We start from the raw sequence: 18,692 nt of genomic DNA, 5'->3' as shown, positions 1-18,692 counted from the left end.
TTGTTGTGGGGGAGGAAGGGAAAGGAGAATGTTAGCTGCTTTGAGACTCCTTCGGGTAGTGATAAAGCGGGATATCAAATCCAAACTCTTCTTCTATGTGGTCACTTCTACTTAAGGTTTCTATGACTTTCATCTCATCGAATAGCAGTGGTGATGTTGCCACAGAACTTACCAGGCAAAGGTCTGGGGCTGTTGCATAAATGCCACTGAACAAATGACCAGGAGGCAGCGGCAGTGGGCAGATAGCAGCAAGCTAGGAAGATACCTGATGGCTGAGACTCCAACTGCACAGCACAGTTTTAAATAGAACATTAAAAACTCCCCCCAAAGTGAATGTAATAAGAGTGGCAGTGAACTTAGTCACTCTGGTGACACCTTTGGGGTTGTGGGGGGGGGCAGTGAGCACATTATTGCAGAGAGGGGGTGGGCTTGGCCTGCCCCTCATTTATTGTGCCCTTCTTTTATTAACACAAGGCAGTCCAAGTACCCAGGCCTTAACTCATATAGGGTTTTGCTTTACATAATCCCAGCAAAGCAATCCAGTGGAATGCTGTGTGTTGATAAAGTGATGCACGGTTGAATATATTTTCACTACCCAAACATGTCATCACCTTTATCGCAGTTTCCACTCTTGGAACACAGCCCCCTCCTATTCTTAGATAGAAGTATGTATGGCATTGAGACAAGTTTATCAAAAGCTCCACCAAGCCAAGAATTCTTCCAAGTGCTGTTTCTACAAGGCTACATTAAGGTCCACTTTCAGTGGTGGCACCGTGCCCACTGAAGTACTGTTTGGCACTCCAGCAGAAGCATTTGGTTCACAACCTATACTAAACAGAATAATGTAGAGAGTCTATAAAAGTAGAGATTGTTGTAGCAATCAGTATCATATGTACAAATAGGGATGGTGTATGAATAAATAAATAAATAAATAGGGATTTGGTTACTTTCACATTTCCTATTTTTCAAGCCATGCATTCACCTTGTCCCATAAGGTTGCTTACAGTTGTGGACTTTGGGGACTCAAATTTCAGGGGTGCTCTGTGCATCGCCAAAACTTTGCATCCCCTACCTTCTGTGTTCCGTTCTAAATAATAGTTGTGGTGCCACTGAGTCTCTGCTCCCAGTGTCACCAAACTAGTTGTGCTCTCCTAAATCCACCTCTGTTGCCTAACATTGTAATGGAGAGAAGCTTGTGGGCTGTCAGCAACTCTTGAGGGGTTCAGACCCCAGCAGTCTTTCACAACTCCATTTGGAGATGTCAGGGGTTGGTTTGGGGATCTTTTGAACACCAACCAAGTACTGTTATGCCTATGCCCAGGGCCGGCGCATCCATTAAGGTGAACTAGGCAATTGCCTAGGGCGCCAAAATGGAGGGGGCGCTGGCCGGGCTTGGGCGGGGGGGGGCTAGCATTTTCTCCGCTGTAGCGGAGAGGTGCTGCTTTCCCCCTACACCACCCTCCGGCTCCCGCTAAAGCAGGCTTTGGCGGGGGGCGGGGCGGGCGAGCAGCAGCTTCTCCGCTACAGCGGAGAAACTGCTGCTTGCCTCTCCACCACCCCCACCACCCGCTAAAGCAGGCTTGGGGGGGCGGGGGGCGCGCCAGAAGGTGGTCTGCCTAGGGCGCAAGAAACCCTACCACCGCTCCTGCCTATGCCCCTTTCATAGGTTACAGCCTTATGAAAGCAGCTTCCAAGGCAAGTCATGGTAGATTTCTTCTCCCCACCCTGCTTTGTGTAAGACACACACATGGGTGGAGAAGCTTTTTCAACCCAACGGCCTCACTACCTTCTGGGCAACCTTCCAGGGGCCATATGCCAATAGTGGGCAGAGTGATGGTGACTTTTCCCTTTGTACACTAGATGAGTAGTCTGTACATGCTGCTCACACACCCTTCTTTATGCTCAATCTGGGCAAGCCACAGCCATTATCAGAGCTCAAGGTCCCACATCTCAGCTAGGCAAACACACTCAAAGCGGCACAAGCAGGGTTGGTATGTGGCACCTGGGTTGGTATGGGATAGCTGGGTTTTTCTGCCCCAGGTGAAGCCTCCAGACAGGCATCAGTGAGGCTCTTGGCCTGTGTGCATATGCACATGCGTGTAGGGTGTGTGTACCAAATCGGGTCTGACCTGGGTGAAATAAGCCTAGTTTCACCCCGGATGTGGCCTAGGGATGGCTGGAACCTGCAGAAAATTCTTTGAGTGAGACAGAGGCCCGTTGTCCACATTGGACCCTAAGGATCCCCAGCCCTCTGGCGCAGTTTCCAGCCTGGTGAAGGCTGCTCACATTGCGTGTCATTTCGGTCAGCCCTGATAACTCTGTTGCTTGACTGGACATTTCTGAAGTGCTATTTGTGGTGTTGCTTGACTGAGCCTTATTGACCAACACCTTTGCTTTTAAAAAAGTTTCTAGTTCTAGGAAGCCTCTCCCTTAAAATCAGACCAGAATCAGCCGTGGCCTCTCTGCCAACCGTACTCCCCTCCCGCTCATCTCTATAGAGATACACGAAGCGCTTTGGGACCTTTCTGCAAGGAAGGAGCCAGTTATGATGGTATCGAGCTCTCCCCGCCCCTTTCCCCGCCCCTCTCGTCCCTGCCCTCCAATCGGCTTGCCCGAGCGGCGGGAGCGGCTGAAGCCCTGGACTGCCTTCGCCGCGCACACGCCCCCTCCCTCCTTCCCTCCACGCCGAGGCGGGGGAAGCCTCTCCAGGGGCTTTGCGCCCTTAGCAAGATGCTCCTGCTCGGCGCTCAGGAGCCGCCTCAGAAGGACCCTCTCAGCTCCGGATAGCGAGCGGCGTCGGTCGTGCCCAAGCAACCGGGAGGAGTAGGGGGGTGCTGCCGGGCTTGTTTCCTTGCCTCCTTCCACCCGGTTCGGGGCGGCGACTGACTGAGGCTGGGCTCCGCTAACCCAGCAGCCGGTGCAGCGCCGAAACCCGGCTGGGTGGCGGCTCGCCTGAGGCGCACGGATGTCGGTGTCCAGGTGCGGCGGCGGCGGCGGCGGCAGTGGCGCTCGACCCGCGCGCTCTGTGCAAGGCCGGGACTGGAGAGGTAAGAGCGCAGCGCGCGCTCGTGTGGCGCGTGTCTGCCTGCGAGTGCGGGGGGGGGACACGGCGCGCGTGGAAAGTACAAGCGCCCTAGGGAGCGGGGCCAGGCGGCGTTCACGTACGCCGCCGCCGCAGCTGAGGGGGCAGGAGTTGTTGGAATCCCGCCTCTTCCAGCCTGCCTAGGAGCGTGTGGATTGTCCTCCTGTCCCGGGGCTATTTTTATGACTTGCTGCAAGCTAGGAGAGGGGCTTGTTTGCAGCCTGCCTTGCTTGGCCTCGCCCAAAGGAAGCTGGAAAGACCGGGGGGGGCGGGGGGCGCGGGGGCTCAACATGTCGTTCGTCTTCCCGCCGGGGCGAGCTGCGACTCTGCTAACTGGCTGCTTGAAGCTGCGAAGGACGGCTGCCTTGTGCTTGGGGGAACTTGACCTCCCCACCCCCACCCCACAAGAGCTCTCCTTTGGGGAAGGTGGCGCGGCGCCCCGCTTTCCAGAGCGGACTCCCTCGCCTTTGCTCCTCGCCTCAGGTCTTTCTCCCGTGTCAATGACAACCCAGAGGCTTCCTAGTGCTCCATGCAGTCCCATGTTATGAAGCGTGTGGAGCGTGGCGTCCTCCGGCCCCCTCTCCCTGCTGTTCTTATTTCTGTTGGCCCCTCGCCCCTCCTTGTGTTTACCATGCGCTGCCCGGGGCGGGCTGGGCTGGGCTAGGCTGCTGCTGTTTCTGTTTCTGGTGCCGACAGGAACTGCTCCTGACCTCCAAATTCACAGTCCGTTTCTCATTCTCTCCAAATACACTACCATTCAGGAAGTGGATAATTTATTGAAAACATTGGATGTGCAGAGAGGACTGAAAGCTAGAGCTTCTCAACTAGATCATGGTATGGTTATGGAGGCTTAGTGGCAAGGGAGTGGCACTCCACATGCGCTCAGAGGCACCCTCTTTGTTTGTTCTTTTAAAGTAGAAAAGCAGCTAATGAGCACCATATGGGCATATTTCCTATTTAACTCTGCAGTCAGGTTTCAGGGCTTCAGAGAGATGGCTGCAAAAATTGGAAGGAGGTCAGACCTCTGCTGCTATAGGGATGCTGGGCTTTGCATCCTTTTGAGCTTATGGTGGCTGTCTGAAAAAGCTAACTAAATGTCTCCCAACCATTAGTTATCTTTTTTGACTGCATTGTTTTGGGCTGTCAGTTTGGTGAGGTAGACATCTCTCTCTCACCTTACCATTTTCTGTTCAGTTCTCTGCTAGCAGTGCTAGTATTGGGTGTGCTGGATAGTCCACTTACGAATATTGTATATGACAGTGACTAGTTCCTGCCAGGTGCTTCAAGGTCGTAAACGGCCCTGAGGACTTTGAAACAATGATGTTGTGCTTGTCCAGCAAACTAAGGAAATCCAGTTATAAGCAAGATTTGCTACTGGTTGCCATGGTCACTTTTGGTGGAGATGAGTTTGCATGCATTTTTGTGTCATGGGTTGAATGTGCCTCCAGTACCAACTCTGGGCTAAATGCAGGTCCCTCAGCCTGAGTTAGCTCCCTGCCCGGTAGCAGCATGGCTCATTGATGGACCAAGAATAGAGTCAGTGCATTTCCGGTGTAGAAATAAAGGCTAAGAAAGGAAGTTGGGAGGTGCTTCCATGTAAATGTTCCTAATACGCTGAACTCTGGTCACTCCTGTGTGGAAAGGGATGTAATTGCAACACTTAAGTTGTAATGTTTGCCAATGCTATATGCATGTGAATTGCTTTGCATTGTGCTAGAAAGCAATGATTGGTTGTAGCTTCTCAGCATGTATGCACACAATGATTTATCAACATGTGCACAGAATTAGTATATTATTTAAGTTATGCACGAGTTGCACACAGTTATCTGCACACGTGGCTTCCATGTAGGAAATCAACAATAATGTGAAATGGTCCTTCCGTGCAAATAGATTCATTCTGATCTATTCCACTGTTATATTTTTTGGATACATCTGTGATTATCAGGAGCATTCTCATTAATAATAGAACTAAGGTTTGGGACAAATGGCCTTTATAGTTGACACATCAGTGTGAAACAATTTTGTTCAATTGTATAGAGAAGAGTGATCTATGGCAATTGCCTCTTAGTTTCTGGTTCATTGTCAGTAATTTAGCATTTGCAATGGACAGCTTACACAGTGGATCTCTGCATTCCATAGGTTGGTTTACAGCTAAAACTATCCTATGCTGTGTGCTCAGAAAAAGAGATGAACAGCACACTTTGGTGAATCCCTACTCAGAAGTTTCAAAGTCCAATTTTGGTCAGTGGGTCTTCCTCTCGGGTTACTGTGTATAGGACTGCAGGTGTATACACTTTGAATAGAAGTGCATAGAATTGTGCTATCAATCTCCTTCCCTTCACCTATACCTGTCAACATACAGATAATTCTCCCAGTGTACAACTCAGAGTAAAACGAAGTAGATGTCACATATGAAGTTATTTACTAGGTTCCTTCTTGGTCAGAATATAGGGTTCTGTCCTGTGGAGTACAGAACAATATTATATTGCTTGAAAGCGCAAATCAAGATTAATTTAGGGCCGTAGATTGCAGTGAGAGATGGTAATTAGTTTAAAATACGTTTTTTAGGTCTTTCAGTTCCTATGTAATTATTGAGAAACAGGGTGCAGCGTTTGATTGAGTTGGAAGACAGAGTGCATCAGAAGGTCATCCTCTGTAGTTCAAGGCTTAAGCTAGAAGAAAGAGTGGGCTGTGGCCGGAGCAGTGTTAGAAACTCAGATACAGTATATAAACGGATCGCCAAGCGGCACCTTAAACCTAGGCTATGGTTGCCACAACAGAATGTCTAGGCACCATTTCCCCCTTCCTCCTGGAGATGAAGTTTATTGTTATATTCATTCATTTCTATGCTGCTTTATATTTTAAAGAAAAACTCTCAAAGCGGTTTACAACACATTAAAACATCAAATAAAACAATCAGAATAAAACATACTCAAGTGTCAAGGAAATATGTCAGCTCCTTCTCTAAGTGACAGTTGCTTTCCCCATATTTATTTACCTGCTTTGTTTATGTAGCTGCCCAATAGCTGAAGTATTCTAGGAAGCTGGTGTGGTATAGTGGTTAGAGCAGGGTCGGCAAGGTTTACCTCGCCTGGGCCAGTTCACTCCCATGGAGATCGCTTCGTGGGCCGGATTGCGTCTGCGCAGATGCGATTTCCGGTGCCACGGAAGCAAGTCCCCACGCCCCGCTGCGCTGGTTTAGCGCAGCGTGCGAGGACTTGCCAAGCGGGCGGGCTCGGTTCGGGAGTGGCTCGTGGGCTGTTTAAATGACTCCTGTGGGCTGCTTGTGGCCCATGGGCCGCAGGTTGCCGACCCCTGGGTTAGAGTGTTCGACTAGGACCTGGGAGATCAGGGTTCAAAAATCCCCACTCAGTCATGAAGCTCACTTTGGTGAACTTGGCCAGTCATAGCCTCTTACCTACCTTCACAGGTTCATTGTAGGGATTAACTGAGGATGGAGTGAACCATGTACACCTTGGTGAAAGAGGTGGATATAAATGCAATAAAAAGTTCTTCTGCTAACCTGCTTAAGGAAACTGAAGGGGCCATGGTGATAGCCACAGTTATGAGCAGAGCTGTCAACTTTTCCTTTTTTTGCAATGGGAAACGGCGCTGGAATAAGGAATTTCCACAAAAAAAGGAGAGTTGACAGCTATGGGTATAAGAGATATCTCCCCAGCCCACTGCTTCTTGCTATTTTGGAAGGCAGTCTACACCTGCCTAATGATGAGTCTTGTTTTTCCTGTGGACAACTCTGTTTTGGCTGTATAGTTTTTCAGTCACTTCAGAAGCAGGAATTATTTATGGATCTATTTGGTTTTGAATTATGTAGTGCCTTCAGTAATGGCGGCGCTTCCCCTGGAGGTCCCCAGAGCAATGCACATTCTTAAGGCTTATCTCCACATCTTGTTTGTTATAGCACAGTTAAAGTGCTACACAAAGGTTGTGTGCTTTGCTTTTGGAATTTTTCAACAGTCAGTGCAGACAAATAATGTACCGGTTTTTATGTGTTGTTAAGATACTGGGGCGGGTTGTACCAACACAGTATTTTCCCCTCTCAGGGAAGAATTACCTCATCTGGTCTTTAACTGTGGTTTGGGGATATATCAGTGCTGACATTAAGCATAGTTAAGGCCTGAAGTCCTCAAGGTGGCACCCAGTACCCTTGGATGCCATCTTTGGAACCACCTTTTGATGCCTACATAGCCTTTCCATGTGGGTTTTCTGGCTTTTGGTTGGTTGGTGGAGGTGCCCGTGTGTACTTTTTAAAGGGCATTTTCTATTTCTATCTGTGTTTTGCTTGTTGCAGGTAAGTGTGTGTGTTCCTGGCAGCCACTAGCTTTCCCCCCTGTGGGATGGGTATGTTGTGCTTCCCACAGAAGTTTCTTAGATTTCCAGGTGTCAAAAGGCATTGGACCCCTGGTTAACGCTATCCAGAATTCCTAACCAAGGCTTGTAGCTGGATAAGAATATTTATTCTTAATCGTCATATTTAGTCTTAAACATTGGTGCTAATGCATCCTTTAGTTTTGGTTAAGTGGGGGATCCATTACAGAGAAAGATTGGGCTGTGTGTGTGATCCCATAATTTCATGGCCTGTTCCTGATCTCATAACCACGATTAAGGCCTTTTTATATATATACAACTGCGCTGGCTGCTAGTGCGCCTGTTAAAATGTTCTAAGGCAGGGCGGTCCAACTTTTCATTCCAAGTGGGCTGCAATAGTACTTGTTGAGGACCATGTCAGAGTCCTCATGCCTCCTTCCCAAAGCCCAGCACCTCGCTTACTCAGCTTTGGGAAGGCAGGGTGAGGACTGGGGGATGTCAAATGTTGCTGACAGCTGCCAAAACACCTTGAGGGCTGCATGTGGCCCTGGGGCCTTGTGTTGAACCACCCTGGTCTAAGGTACAAACTAATTTTTAAATCATGCCTGAGAATCATGCCGGAGAAGAGTAGGGGCAACAGAAGGGCAACACCCTGATGAACACAGACTAGAGCTTTACTGAATGGATGATTTCAACCAGTTTGGCACCAAGAGGACATGGACCCTCGTGTTGCAATGCCTGCCTGCTGATGAAACAATGGAAGGGTAAATAGCACGAGACAAGATCGGCAAGTCACCAACCGAGACGTGTGTTAACCACACTGCAGCTCTAGCCAGATTTAACCAGAACTAGGATGAAATAACTCCTGTGGGCTCTGCCCTTATCTCCCAGCATCATCCCCCCCCCGGTGGCACCCCTTTTCCAGCTGAATGCACTTAGGAGCCTATCTGCAACCAGGAGGAATCCTGATTGCTAAGTGAGTAAAAGTCAGAGGTGGAGTTGGCAGAGGTGCAATCCTGAAGCAGCTAAGCTAGTGTTATGCCTATTATGTGTCATCTGGAAAGACTGTAAACAGCATTCATGCACATGATGTGTAAAATAATTATCATTCCATCTAGTTCAGGGGTCAGCAACCTTTTTCAGCACAGGGCCAGTCCACTGTCCCTCAGACCATGTGGTGGGCTGGACTATTTTTTTGGGGGGAGGGGGGAAAGAACGGATTCATGTGCCCCACAAATAACCCAGAGATGCATTTTAAATAAAAGCACACATTCTACTCATGTAAAAACACACTGATTCCCAGACCGTCTGGGGCTGGATTGAGAAGGCGATTGGGCCACATCTGGCCCCCAGGCCTTAGGTTGCTTACCCCTGATCTAGTTAACCATCCTTTCCCCCTTCAACTTTATAACTACATCAGGTGCCTCCTTCTCCATTTAAAATTGCCAGAAGAATGGAGAACGAAGTACTTATTCATCATGGTATGCAGTTTCATAAACTGAGAAAAAAGTCTTTCAAAGTAACATATGTTAACAGTGCACTAATTCTCTTTTTCAGAGTCTAATCCCAGCAATTTCTCCCTCTGATTTGAACTAGCACTTTGCTGCTCTTGTGAGAAAGTACAAAAATTTGAGTTGGGGATATGGAGTGAGTTTATACCCTAATACCTTGGCTTGTCTACTTCTGTTTAGTTTTATTTTTTATTTTTTGTTCTCTCAGTTAATATTTTTATTAAAGTTTTCTTGGTTTACAAAGGTATGCACAATGTCTATTTTTTCAAGTTACATTTTCCGTAGGTCAGTTTCATTTGTTGAGGCATTAGGGTTACAGTAGGAAGAAAAGGGGGAAAGAGGTGGAGGGGGCCATAGTGGTGGGGTGGGGTCGGGAGGCGATGTTTCTATTTTACTTAATGTATGGTGGGGTTTTGTGTCAGCGTTGCTTGTGCGGGTTCCTTTGGTATTCGCTTGTGTTCCTTTGGTGAGAGTTGGGGTTGGCCTAGGATGTGGTTGCTTGTTTGTATTATGTATGCATGTGAGTGGTGTGTGTGTGTGTGTTTTTAGATCAGTAGCCATATTGATTTGGATGCTGTTGGTGGATTCTTGTCGTTGTCTTTTTGGGCTGTGTATGTGATAAAGGGGAGCCGTACGGGGTGAAGGCGTCTTCTTCTATTTGTCCCCATGTCAGTTTCAGTTATTGGTTAATTTTTCTAGTATGGCTGTTTCCCATACCATGGTACCATTGGTCCATGCTTGTCTACTTCTGTTTATTGAAAGATACAAGGGACAGCACCAATGTAATGACGTTTTGTCATTAATTTAACAAGGTTTTGCTGCACACAACATAACAAATGTTTATGGAGCTTGTTTAACAACCTTTGCTTTAATTACAGTTAACTGCTATGATAGTGAATTGGTTGTTCTCTCTGTGTTAAAAGAAAACCATGAGAACCTGAGATTCATAGATTATGTGGTGTTTTCAAAATGGGGCATAATTCTATTTTTTTTTAAAGGATTTATGTACTGTCCTTCAATGAAGCTTTCAGCATGTTTTACAAAGTCAAAGTAAAATGCACAGACTACTAGAATCTCTGTAGTTTGTCCCTCTCTTTTCCCTAGCAGCCAGGATGCATCTGTCCTGTGGTGGGTTCTTCTGAAATTAGGTACTCTCTAGAACAATGTTTCTCAGTAAGCTAAGTACTGCAGACCCCTGTTTTTTTTTTCAAAAGCCAAGCCATGGACCCCCTAGTTTTGAAAATGTTGATATCTCTGTAGTAGTTTTTGTTATGTGAATGGTGCCAACATATCTTCCAACATATCCCAGCGCAAAACTGGACCACCAATTGGGAACCACTGCTCTAGAAAATATTTCTGCAAATGCTGCTACACAAAAGTGTGGCGGATATTAAAGAATCCCCTTCCCAAATGGTAAATGAAAAATGTGAAAACTTTGCAAAGAGGCCTAGTATGTCTCGTGCTGTGTAGAGGATTGTAAGTTAAGAATTCACTGTATACTGGTAGCTAACCTACAGTACGATGGAATGCATGTCTACTCAGTAATATCTCTCTTAGTATTAATGGCGCTTACTCCCACGTAAGCAGGGACAGGTTGGCAGCCTTAGCTTTGGTTTAGGGTTGGCACTGTGGAAAACAGGTTTGTTGTGCCTTTAATAGCTGTATCTCCACCATCAGAACAAGCAGGACATAGTTGACTTCCTATGATAAACATGAGGCTGTCCAAGATGTGAGTGGGTTGGTGGGTGGTAGCAATAGCTGTACTCACTCTAATTTTGTTTGTCCCATGCCCCTTATGGCAATCATTTTGTGTTTGGTGCCCACAGCACACTCTCAAATTTTGAAATGTGTTCAGTAGTCCAGAATGTTTGGCGAACCCTGCATTAGGGTATAGAACCATTAAAATATATATCTGTAGTTATTTTAATATGGCTAACATGACTTCAACAGGAGTGAAAAGAATTCTAAAATCATTTTCTCTGCTATTAAGTTAAAAATAGTTTGGCAGTTGCTTCACTGTTAATGCGAAAACCCGTGTTCTAAGGGGAAAAAAGTGGTCATGACCCTTTTCAGTTCCATGGCTGGAATTCCTTGGAAGGAATATCTCATTAGCATGGCAATGTGTCATAACAAAAAAAGTTAGTCTTGTCTTCCGAATTAAATATTTCTCTTTTTCTTGACATTGTTTTTTTTGTTTGAATAATTTTATGATTTTTAAAAAGTTTTATTTTTTTTAAACAAAGATTTAAACATCCAGTTCAAGAATACATTCAGTAAAAAGAAAAACCACACATAATTATTTTGCAATTGTTTTCACTATATATCCACCATGACCTATTCTCCAACATCAACCTAGGCTGATAAATGTTTAGCATATTTTTTTAAAGAAAGAAGTGTCATTGTGACACCTGCATTGTGTGCTTGTTTTCACTAAAAACAAAAGCTGAGGAGTCTAATATATCATTGCTTTTAATGGGACACATTTTCCCCCTGTGATCAGTGGGACTTAGGCTGCTGGCCTATACAAGCCTTGGACTAAGCTGCACTGAAATTGGTGACACCTTTTCTTGAGTAGCTATGTATAGGATTCTACTGTAAGGCCTAATTCTCACCTAGGGGGTAAATTTGTGCCTAGACTCTACCACTTGAAAGAAAGCCCAAAAGAGGGAATACTGTTAACTCTGAGAAAGGAATGGCAGAATTCACCCATGTATCAGGCACTTCTGATCTCTTATCTAGCTTTTATCTTATTTATTTGACAGATTTATAGACTCATGGCAAAAAGGCATTGACAAGGTATAGAGAGTAAAAACAGAATAAAACACAAAAATGCGAACTCTTAATAACAGTAGAATCAGTTCAGTAAACTCAAAAACCAGTGGAAGCATTTCATGAAATATAAATTTTCCATAAATGACGGGGTTAGCACCGCAAAGAAAGCATTCCTAAACAAAACTGTCTTCAGTAGTGGCATAGACATCATTGTGCTAGGTGTCTGTCTGATCTCAGCTGGTAATTGATTCCAGAGAGCAAGAGCTGCAACACTAAAGCCTTAGGCTAAATGCACCTCTTGTGTACCACCTGAAACGTGGTTCTGTAATAATAATAATAATAATAATTTATACCCCACCCATCTGTCTGGGTTTTCCCAGCCACTCTGGGCAGCTCCCAACAAAATATATACAATAGTCCATCAAACATTAAAAGCTTCCCATTTGCACTGGGCTTAACTTGGGGAAGGTCCCTAATTGAAAGTCATTAGATTTTGCAAAGTGAGTGAGAATGCTCCAGGAGCTCCAATAATGCTTTGTTTCCTGCAAGGCATAACTGTAGTGAAATACAGTTGAAACATTTTCCCAAAGAACAACATTTTGTTTGTTTTTGTGGAAAATAACAAAGACTTATGTGTCTTTTTGATCTCTCAGCTACAAACTAGTTAGGTGAGGAAATGGAGATCCAGAATACAAAAGTGTCTTAACTTGGTAAAAGAACAGATGGTATACCTTTGAAGGAGAATATGCACTTCTGTTCACCTACTTAAACTTCTCATAAGCCAGTATAACCTTTCTCTATATACATTACTGTACCCTTCAGCTGTGATACTAGTAATAAGAAGGCAGAGTTTGCCCTTTTCTTTTAAGCTGTAATAAAAACGTTCTCCGGTATTACAGATAATTGAAATGGAAGAATATACTGTCTCCTTCCCAAATAAACTTTTATTGGATAAAACAAAGGAAATCTGAGGAATGCTGCTGTTTTGGGTTAATGTGATTTTAAAGGTGAAAAGGAAACTGTGGCTTGAGCTGAACTCTTGACTTGCATGTTCACAAACTAGTCAAAAGGTCTGTCAAAGTGTTGGAGGACACTTTTAAATATTTGTCTTTTTCAATCCAAATAGCCGGCCCTTGTCCCAAAAACAAGCAAGAGGGATGCCATTAAATTGCATTTTGGTTATTGCTGAGCCACGTGTGGGAAAAAAGCTTTTGTTTTGTTTTTTTTTTTTAAAAAAAAAAAGTACTCCTTTTTTTAAAAAAGAACCAATTTTGATTTTTTAAAAATCAGTTATGTTAACTGCCACTTAAAAATAACCTGGATTGAAAGAGTATCTGAATGTAATAAACAGATGAAGGCTACCATTCTGAGTCCGCTAAATGCTGCATATGGTCCTCTGTCTATGGGGGCTTTGCGTTTTTCCTTCCACCAACAGACCCTTAAATGCATGAGATGTGAAGGAACAGCCACAAGTAAATAATTGCTGCCACTACCATCCCCCCTCCATCCTCAAAAAGGGTTGGCAGGTGGGTTTGCTCCGAATCATGACCATTTATTGGTCAAAAACTGTGCATTTTATGTAAAATAACAGGCCCAGAGCAAAAATAGACTACTCTTTGAATGAGGTCAAGCATGATAAATAATGGCGCAATGGGTTAGGTATTTATTAGTAAGCAAACTATGAATATTTAACCAAGGGTGGGCAACTTAATTCAGTCTGAAGGTTGCATTCTCCCAGGCCCCTCTTCTGGGGGCCGTATGCCAGTGGTGGGAGCACCAGGTGCAAAAGCAGGCAGAGCTCTTAACTTTGTACGGTAGCCTACATTCCAGCCACACAAAAGTCATACTCTCTCCATCCCTTCAAGCGAGAGAGGCATTATTGCAGGTCAGGGATGCATTCCAGCTAGACAAAAACCCCAGGAAGAGCGCAGAGCAAGACTGCTGTAGCCTGGTGAGGGAGCATGGCCTAGCGGGTGTCCTGAGGGACAGCAGAGAGGTTTAGAGGGTGCATTGCATTCCTCAACCCATCAACCAAATGGGTCAGATATTTAGCTTCCATGTCATGAGGAAACAATGTTATGCTGAGGGCCTTCCGCCTTTGCATCTAGCAAATTTGGCACTTTTTCTTCTAGTAAATGATATTGCTTAGTATCACAAATTCAAATACTGTAGAACTTTTTAGGACCAGTAGACATGATGGCTAAACTATTGTTAGGCCAATGTGAACATGCAGAGGGGCCGTGTGTCCTTCTCTTCCGTAGGCACTTAATCACTCCTGGCTTTATGATAACCATAGTAATCTGTGATACCCAAATTGGGCAAACTAGTTGCTGCTAACCTTTGTTTGTTTGTTTCCAAACCAAAATTCTCCATGGCTATTAAAGTGAGATAAGGTTACTTTAATGTATGGTGTGGATGTCCCCTTAGTAGACCTGATTGAGTGGCTCTGCTTCCCATCTATCCCTAATGCACACTAAGGTCCGCGGGCCGGATCAGGCCCAATTGCCTTCAGGATCCGGCACATGGACTGTCTGTGGATTGGCGTGGGGATTCTGTTCATTCGGGCTGCACCATTCCCCCCCCCCGTGCCATTCCATTTCCCCTCCTCTCCCTCACACACACCACAGCGGCGCCTCCTCCCCTCCTCCTGGCTTCTCCCCGCCCTGCCTATAGGAGGAAGGGGGCTGGGCTGAGGTGGCTGAGCACCATTTTAAGTAGCCCCTCTCCGGAGCCAGCCCTTTCGCGCCACTCATCTTCCCTCCGCTGCTGCCCTGGTGCTCCTGTGGGCCAGAGAGTGGAGTGGATGAGCTCGCTCTGCCTACCCACAAGCAGCAGCAGCAGCAGCGGTGGTGGCGGTACTGGCAGTGGCCTTCCATTGATGTAAGAACAGCATCTGATACAATCCATTTTTATTGACCCTCCCCCAGGTACTACTTAGCATGCATGCTTGTTCAGGAATGGATGATTGAGAAAACTTGATACAGTACTGATAATCAGTTCTCTTTGCATGAAAAAGCCACCTCAACACTGCATGCGGTTTCCTCTTTTAAAAAGGCCTCTAGTGAATCCTAGAAGTTTCCTGAAAGTGTGAATCTGAAAGATGTGTGTAGATAGGTGTAGTATGGCTTTTAATTATTGTGAAATTTTCTCCAAGGAATTCAAAATTTGGAGATTGCAAATTGCCATTGCATAATACAATCCATATGCATATTTGGGCTGAGGCTCATATTTTTTGGTATAGCAAACTATGTTTGGACATTGTTACAAGTAGCAGAGTAAGTAGAAACATCACTAAAACATCACTAAAACCTTAAAACTGTTTAGAATTTACAGCACAGTAACTAATATTTAAAGGAAGTTGTCAATATTCAAAGGAAAGTGCTTGTGTCTGTCAGTGATGTGTATCAGACCATCTCAGAATTAGGGTTGAAACAGCTCAGTAATTAGGCACTCCATGTTGCCAAGTTGTAGAAAAATAGGAGATAAAAACTTAAGCAGGACAGCCTGCAAGTTATCTGTATGGGTAAGTGAGCTGCAACAAATTTATTTGTTTATGAAGGAGTGACTGAGCTATTCATTCACAAATATGGTGTGACTTTAGACTTGATAGCTCAAAGCAGACATTTCTAGAACAGTTCATAGAAATGCAAAAGATCATATGGTCAGATCCAGACATGTAGAGAAGGTACATGTCTGCTGTGTATTTAATGGAGGTTAAATGATTTAATTAACCAATAGGATTTATGTACCACTTAATCCTCACAAGTTCTATGTGGTTTACATTAAAATGACCAATAAAATCAGATGAGTAGTAGCCTAACTACTTAAGGGTGGCGCTGTGGTTTAAACCACTGAGTCTAGGGCTTGCCGATCAGAAGGTTGGCAGTTCAAATCCCTGCGACAGGGTGAGCTCCCGTTGCTCTGTCCCAACATAGCATTTCGAAAGCTCATCAAAAAGTGCAAGTTGATAAATAGGTACCACTCTGGGGGAAGGTAAATGGCGTTTCCATGCGCTGCTCTGGTTTTGGTGTTCCGTTGCACCAGAAGCGGCTTAGTCATGCTGGCCACATGACTCGGAAAAACTGTCTGCAGACAAACACTGGCTCCCTCGGCCTGTAAAGCGAGATGAGCGCCGCAACCCCAGAGTTGTCTGCGACTGGACTTAACTGTCAGGGGTCCTTTACCTTTTACCTTTAGTAGCCTAACATTTTTCAAAATAAAATCAGCTATTTTAAAAATACAGTATAACATTATAAAATAAAACCACACATTAAAGTACATGCCAGATTTACATGTCTGGATCACCTTGCTGAATTATATATCTTATTGCTGCTTGTTGTAAAGCTAACAGCACAGAAGACTCGGAGTAGCCACTACAAGCATTTACAGAATAAGTTGTGAAATTCATGTGGTTCTATCAATAGGTGTCCCACTGATGATGGGATGCATTGATCCAGGGGAACATTGCATCAGTGGAACAGGGATTGAGGGAATATGTGACAATTCCTCCTCCCCCCCACCCCCGCAGCCCACCATGTTGCCCCCAAATCTGGAGTTTTGGGGTGGAACAGAATAGGAGATGATGTAGGGAACTGCAAGGGGAGGGGGAGTTGCCAAAGATTGACTCAATCCCTGTTCCGTTGAAAGAAGGCTCTGGTGGATTTAAGCCTTCCATTAGTGGAGGGGTACCGATTGGATACCATCCATATGTATTACAAAGCTGAGAAGCTTGGTGGGTATATATATTAAATTCTTCAAGCCTCTAGATATTTTAGTATTGGTACAGATTCAGTTTAGGCTGATCCCACTTTCTGGTTTAAAAATCTGAATTGCAAGCCAAAAAATATGACATTGGCTAGATTTTTAGCCCACCAGTTCCTGTTGGGTGGAGGTTAAAATCTTATTTATACTAATTTAAGTTTCATGAAGAAGACCTTCCTATTGCATAAATGGGTTCAGAACAAGAGATGAGAATTGAAACTTTTCTATTGTGTGTAATTGTGTGTGGGTTCCCGTCCCCCTTTGGGGATTGTGTGTTTGTGTCATGCCTTTAAAGTGTAAGATGATGCATTCACAAAAGGGGCATATTCAACCACCAGGGCAGATGAATTATCGCTTGTAAAAATAAATAAATACGTCATTTGTTTCAAAGGTTTCATTGGGATCACTTGAGACATGCATGCTCCTTGCACAGGACAGGAAGTATTTTGAGAAATCTTTTCTCCTTTCATGCCTTGCCCTGAGAGTAATCACTGATGTTGCTACAGAAACAGCACGTACTGCATTACGCAATTCCTTGCTTAGACTGTGGGTGTGTTGGGAAGTGTTTTAAAACATTCTATGCCCGCCTTGAAATTATGATACAGCACTGAGTGTATTCATTTGTCAGCTACTTCCCTGACTTGAGATTTATTGTCCCGTTCCAGAACATCCAACGCTTACAGAAATTCCAAGTATTTGAAGAGGAAGAAGGAAAAATGAACGTTCAGCCCCATCCCCCCCACCCCAGTTAATTGTGGCTTGGACTCGGCAGTGTCTTGCACCAATGTAAAGGCACTTCTTGTGCAAAGCAACTTCTCTGAATCTGGCAGCCCAGCTTCAGCCTCTGTGCCCCTCTATCATTACTGTTCCAGAGGATTCCTTGACCCTCTCTGGTGGCAGCAGCTTTTTTTGTGAGGGGGTTTGCTGCACAGAGGGTGGGCTAAGGAAGTCTCATTGGATCCTGCCCTACATGCAAATTTGCGTATTCATATTTTGTTACTTAGTCTGAGGATAAGTCCATACCCAGTACATTAAGCATAGTTGTTTTGTCCCTGTGAACCTCCCTTTAGCTAGTTGTCTCATGTATGAATGCAGGACAGATTGTGAACAAAACAAAAGGAGGTTAGCTACTAGAGGGAGGGCCTTTTTGGTGTTGGCACCATCAGAGAAGCCTGCCTGGTGCCTACTTGATCATTTTTGGTACCAGGTGAAGATACTTTCCATCTTAAATATTTTTTATTCCTTTTTATATCTCTTTTTCTGGTTCTATTCCATGTTAGAGTTTATTTTCATATTGTATTTCATGTTTTAAATTTTATTTGTAAACCACCCAGAGGACTTTTGACATTAGGTGGTATAAATATTGGAAATGAATAAATCTATGTTGTGACCAATTATTATTTAGCACAGTTAGTGTGTATTGTGCTTCACGCAATCAAGATGATAGATCCCTGTCCCAAATAGCTTAAAGTTTAAAGTTGACACAGGGGAAGCGGAGGAAGGGGGAAAGTAAAGGCAGGGCTAAACAGGGTAGAGTATGAAATTGCTTCAGTTTCCTGTGCATAGCCTTGGTTACAAAGTTGCAGCAGGGTGTGAGTTTTCTCATTACAAAACACACAGCAGAGCAAACAGCTACTGTTGGCCTTCCTGGTTTTGTGACCATTATCAGCCATTACTGTATCTGGAAGAGTGTGTACAATGAATATAGGTTCATGGGCTTAGGTCAGGAACGATTGTGAATGGAACTATTCTCATTTCAGCTGACACCTTGTGTGGGTTGACACCTTGGCACCTTGTAATTGGAAATATTAAAACATAACAAAACCTCTTTTTTATATACAGTATTGACCATCTAAGCTAGGAGTAGCCAAGAAGGTACCCTACAGATATTTTTTGATTACGACTTGAACAGCCCTAGCAGCATGGCCAATGGGAGAGGACACTGGAAGTGTAGTCAAGACAATCTAGTTGTTGTTGTTGTTCAGTCGTTCAGTCGTGTCCGACTCTTCGTGACCCCATGGACCAGAGCACGCCAGGCACGGCCTATCCTTCACTGCCTCAAGACATCTAGAGGACACCACATGGTTACCCTGATCAAATGCCGTACCTGAGACAAGAAGCGGCACTTTACCAATGTGTATTGCCCAGTGAATCTTCATATTGTCTTCATTAGAGCAAACTCAGATGTTGTAAACCTTTCCTAATAGTGGAGTTGCCTTGCTATGTAGAAGTATGAGTTA

The 18,692-nt window shown here is 44.7% G+C and overlaps 1 protein-coding gene across 1 annotated transcript in view; it reads left to right on the top strand.

Annotated features, from left to right (window-relative positions):
- Nucleotides 1–2,657: 2,657 nt before the first annotated feature.
- Nucleotides 2,658–18,692, top strand: part of PFKFB4 (6-phosphofructo-2-kinase/fructose-2,6-biphosphatase 4) — a 70,806-nt gene continuing 54,771 nt past the window's right edge. The window contains exon 1 of the mRNA XM_033140746.1: nucleotides 2,658–3,047. Within this exon, the coding sequence (XP_032996637.1) occupies nucleotides 2,966–3,047 (82 nt within the window). The 5' untranslated portion in view covers nucleotides 2,658–2,965. The remainder of the gene's footprint in view (nucleotides 3,048–18,692) is intronic.

Source organism: Lacerta agilis, chromosome 2, assembly GCF_009819535.1.
Source record: "Lacerta agilis isolate rLacAgi1 chromosome 2, rLacAgi1.pri, whole genome shotgun sequence".
NCBI classification, from domain to species: Eukaryota; Metazoa; Chordata; class Lepidosauria; order Squamata; family Lacertidae; genus Lacerta; species Lacerta agilis.
The sequence above is the reverse complement of the archived record's forward strand: the minus strand, read 5'-3'. Positions and strand labels throughout refer to the sequence as shown.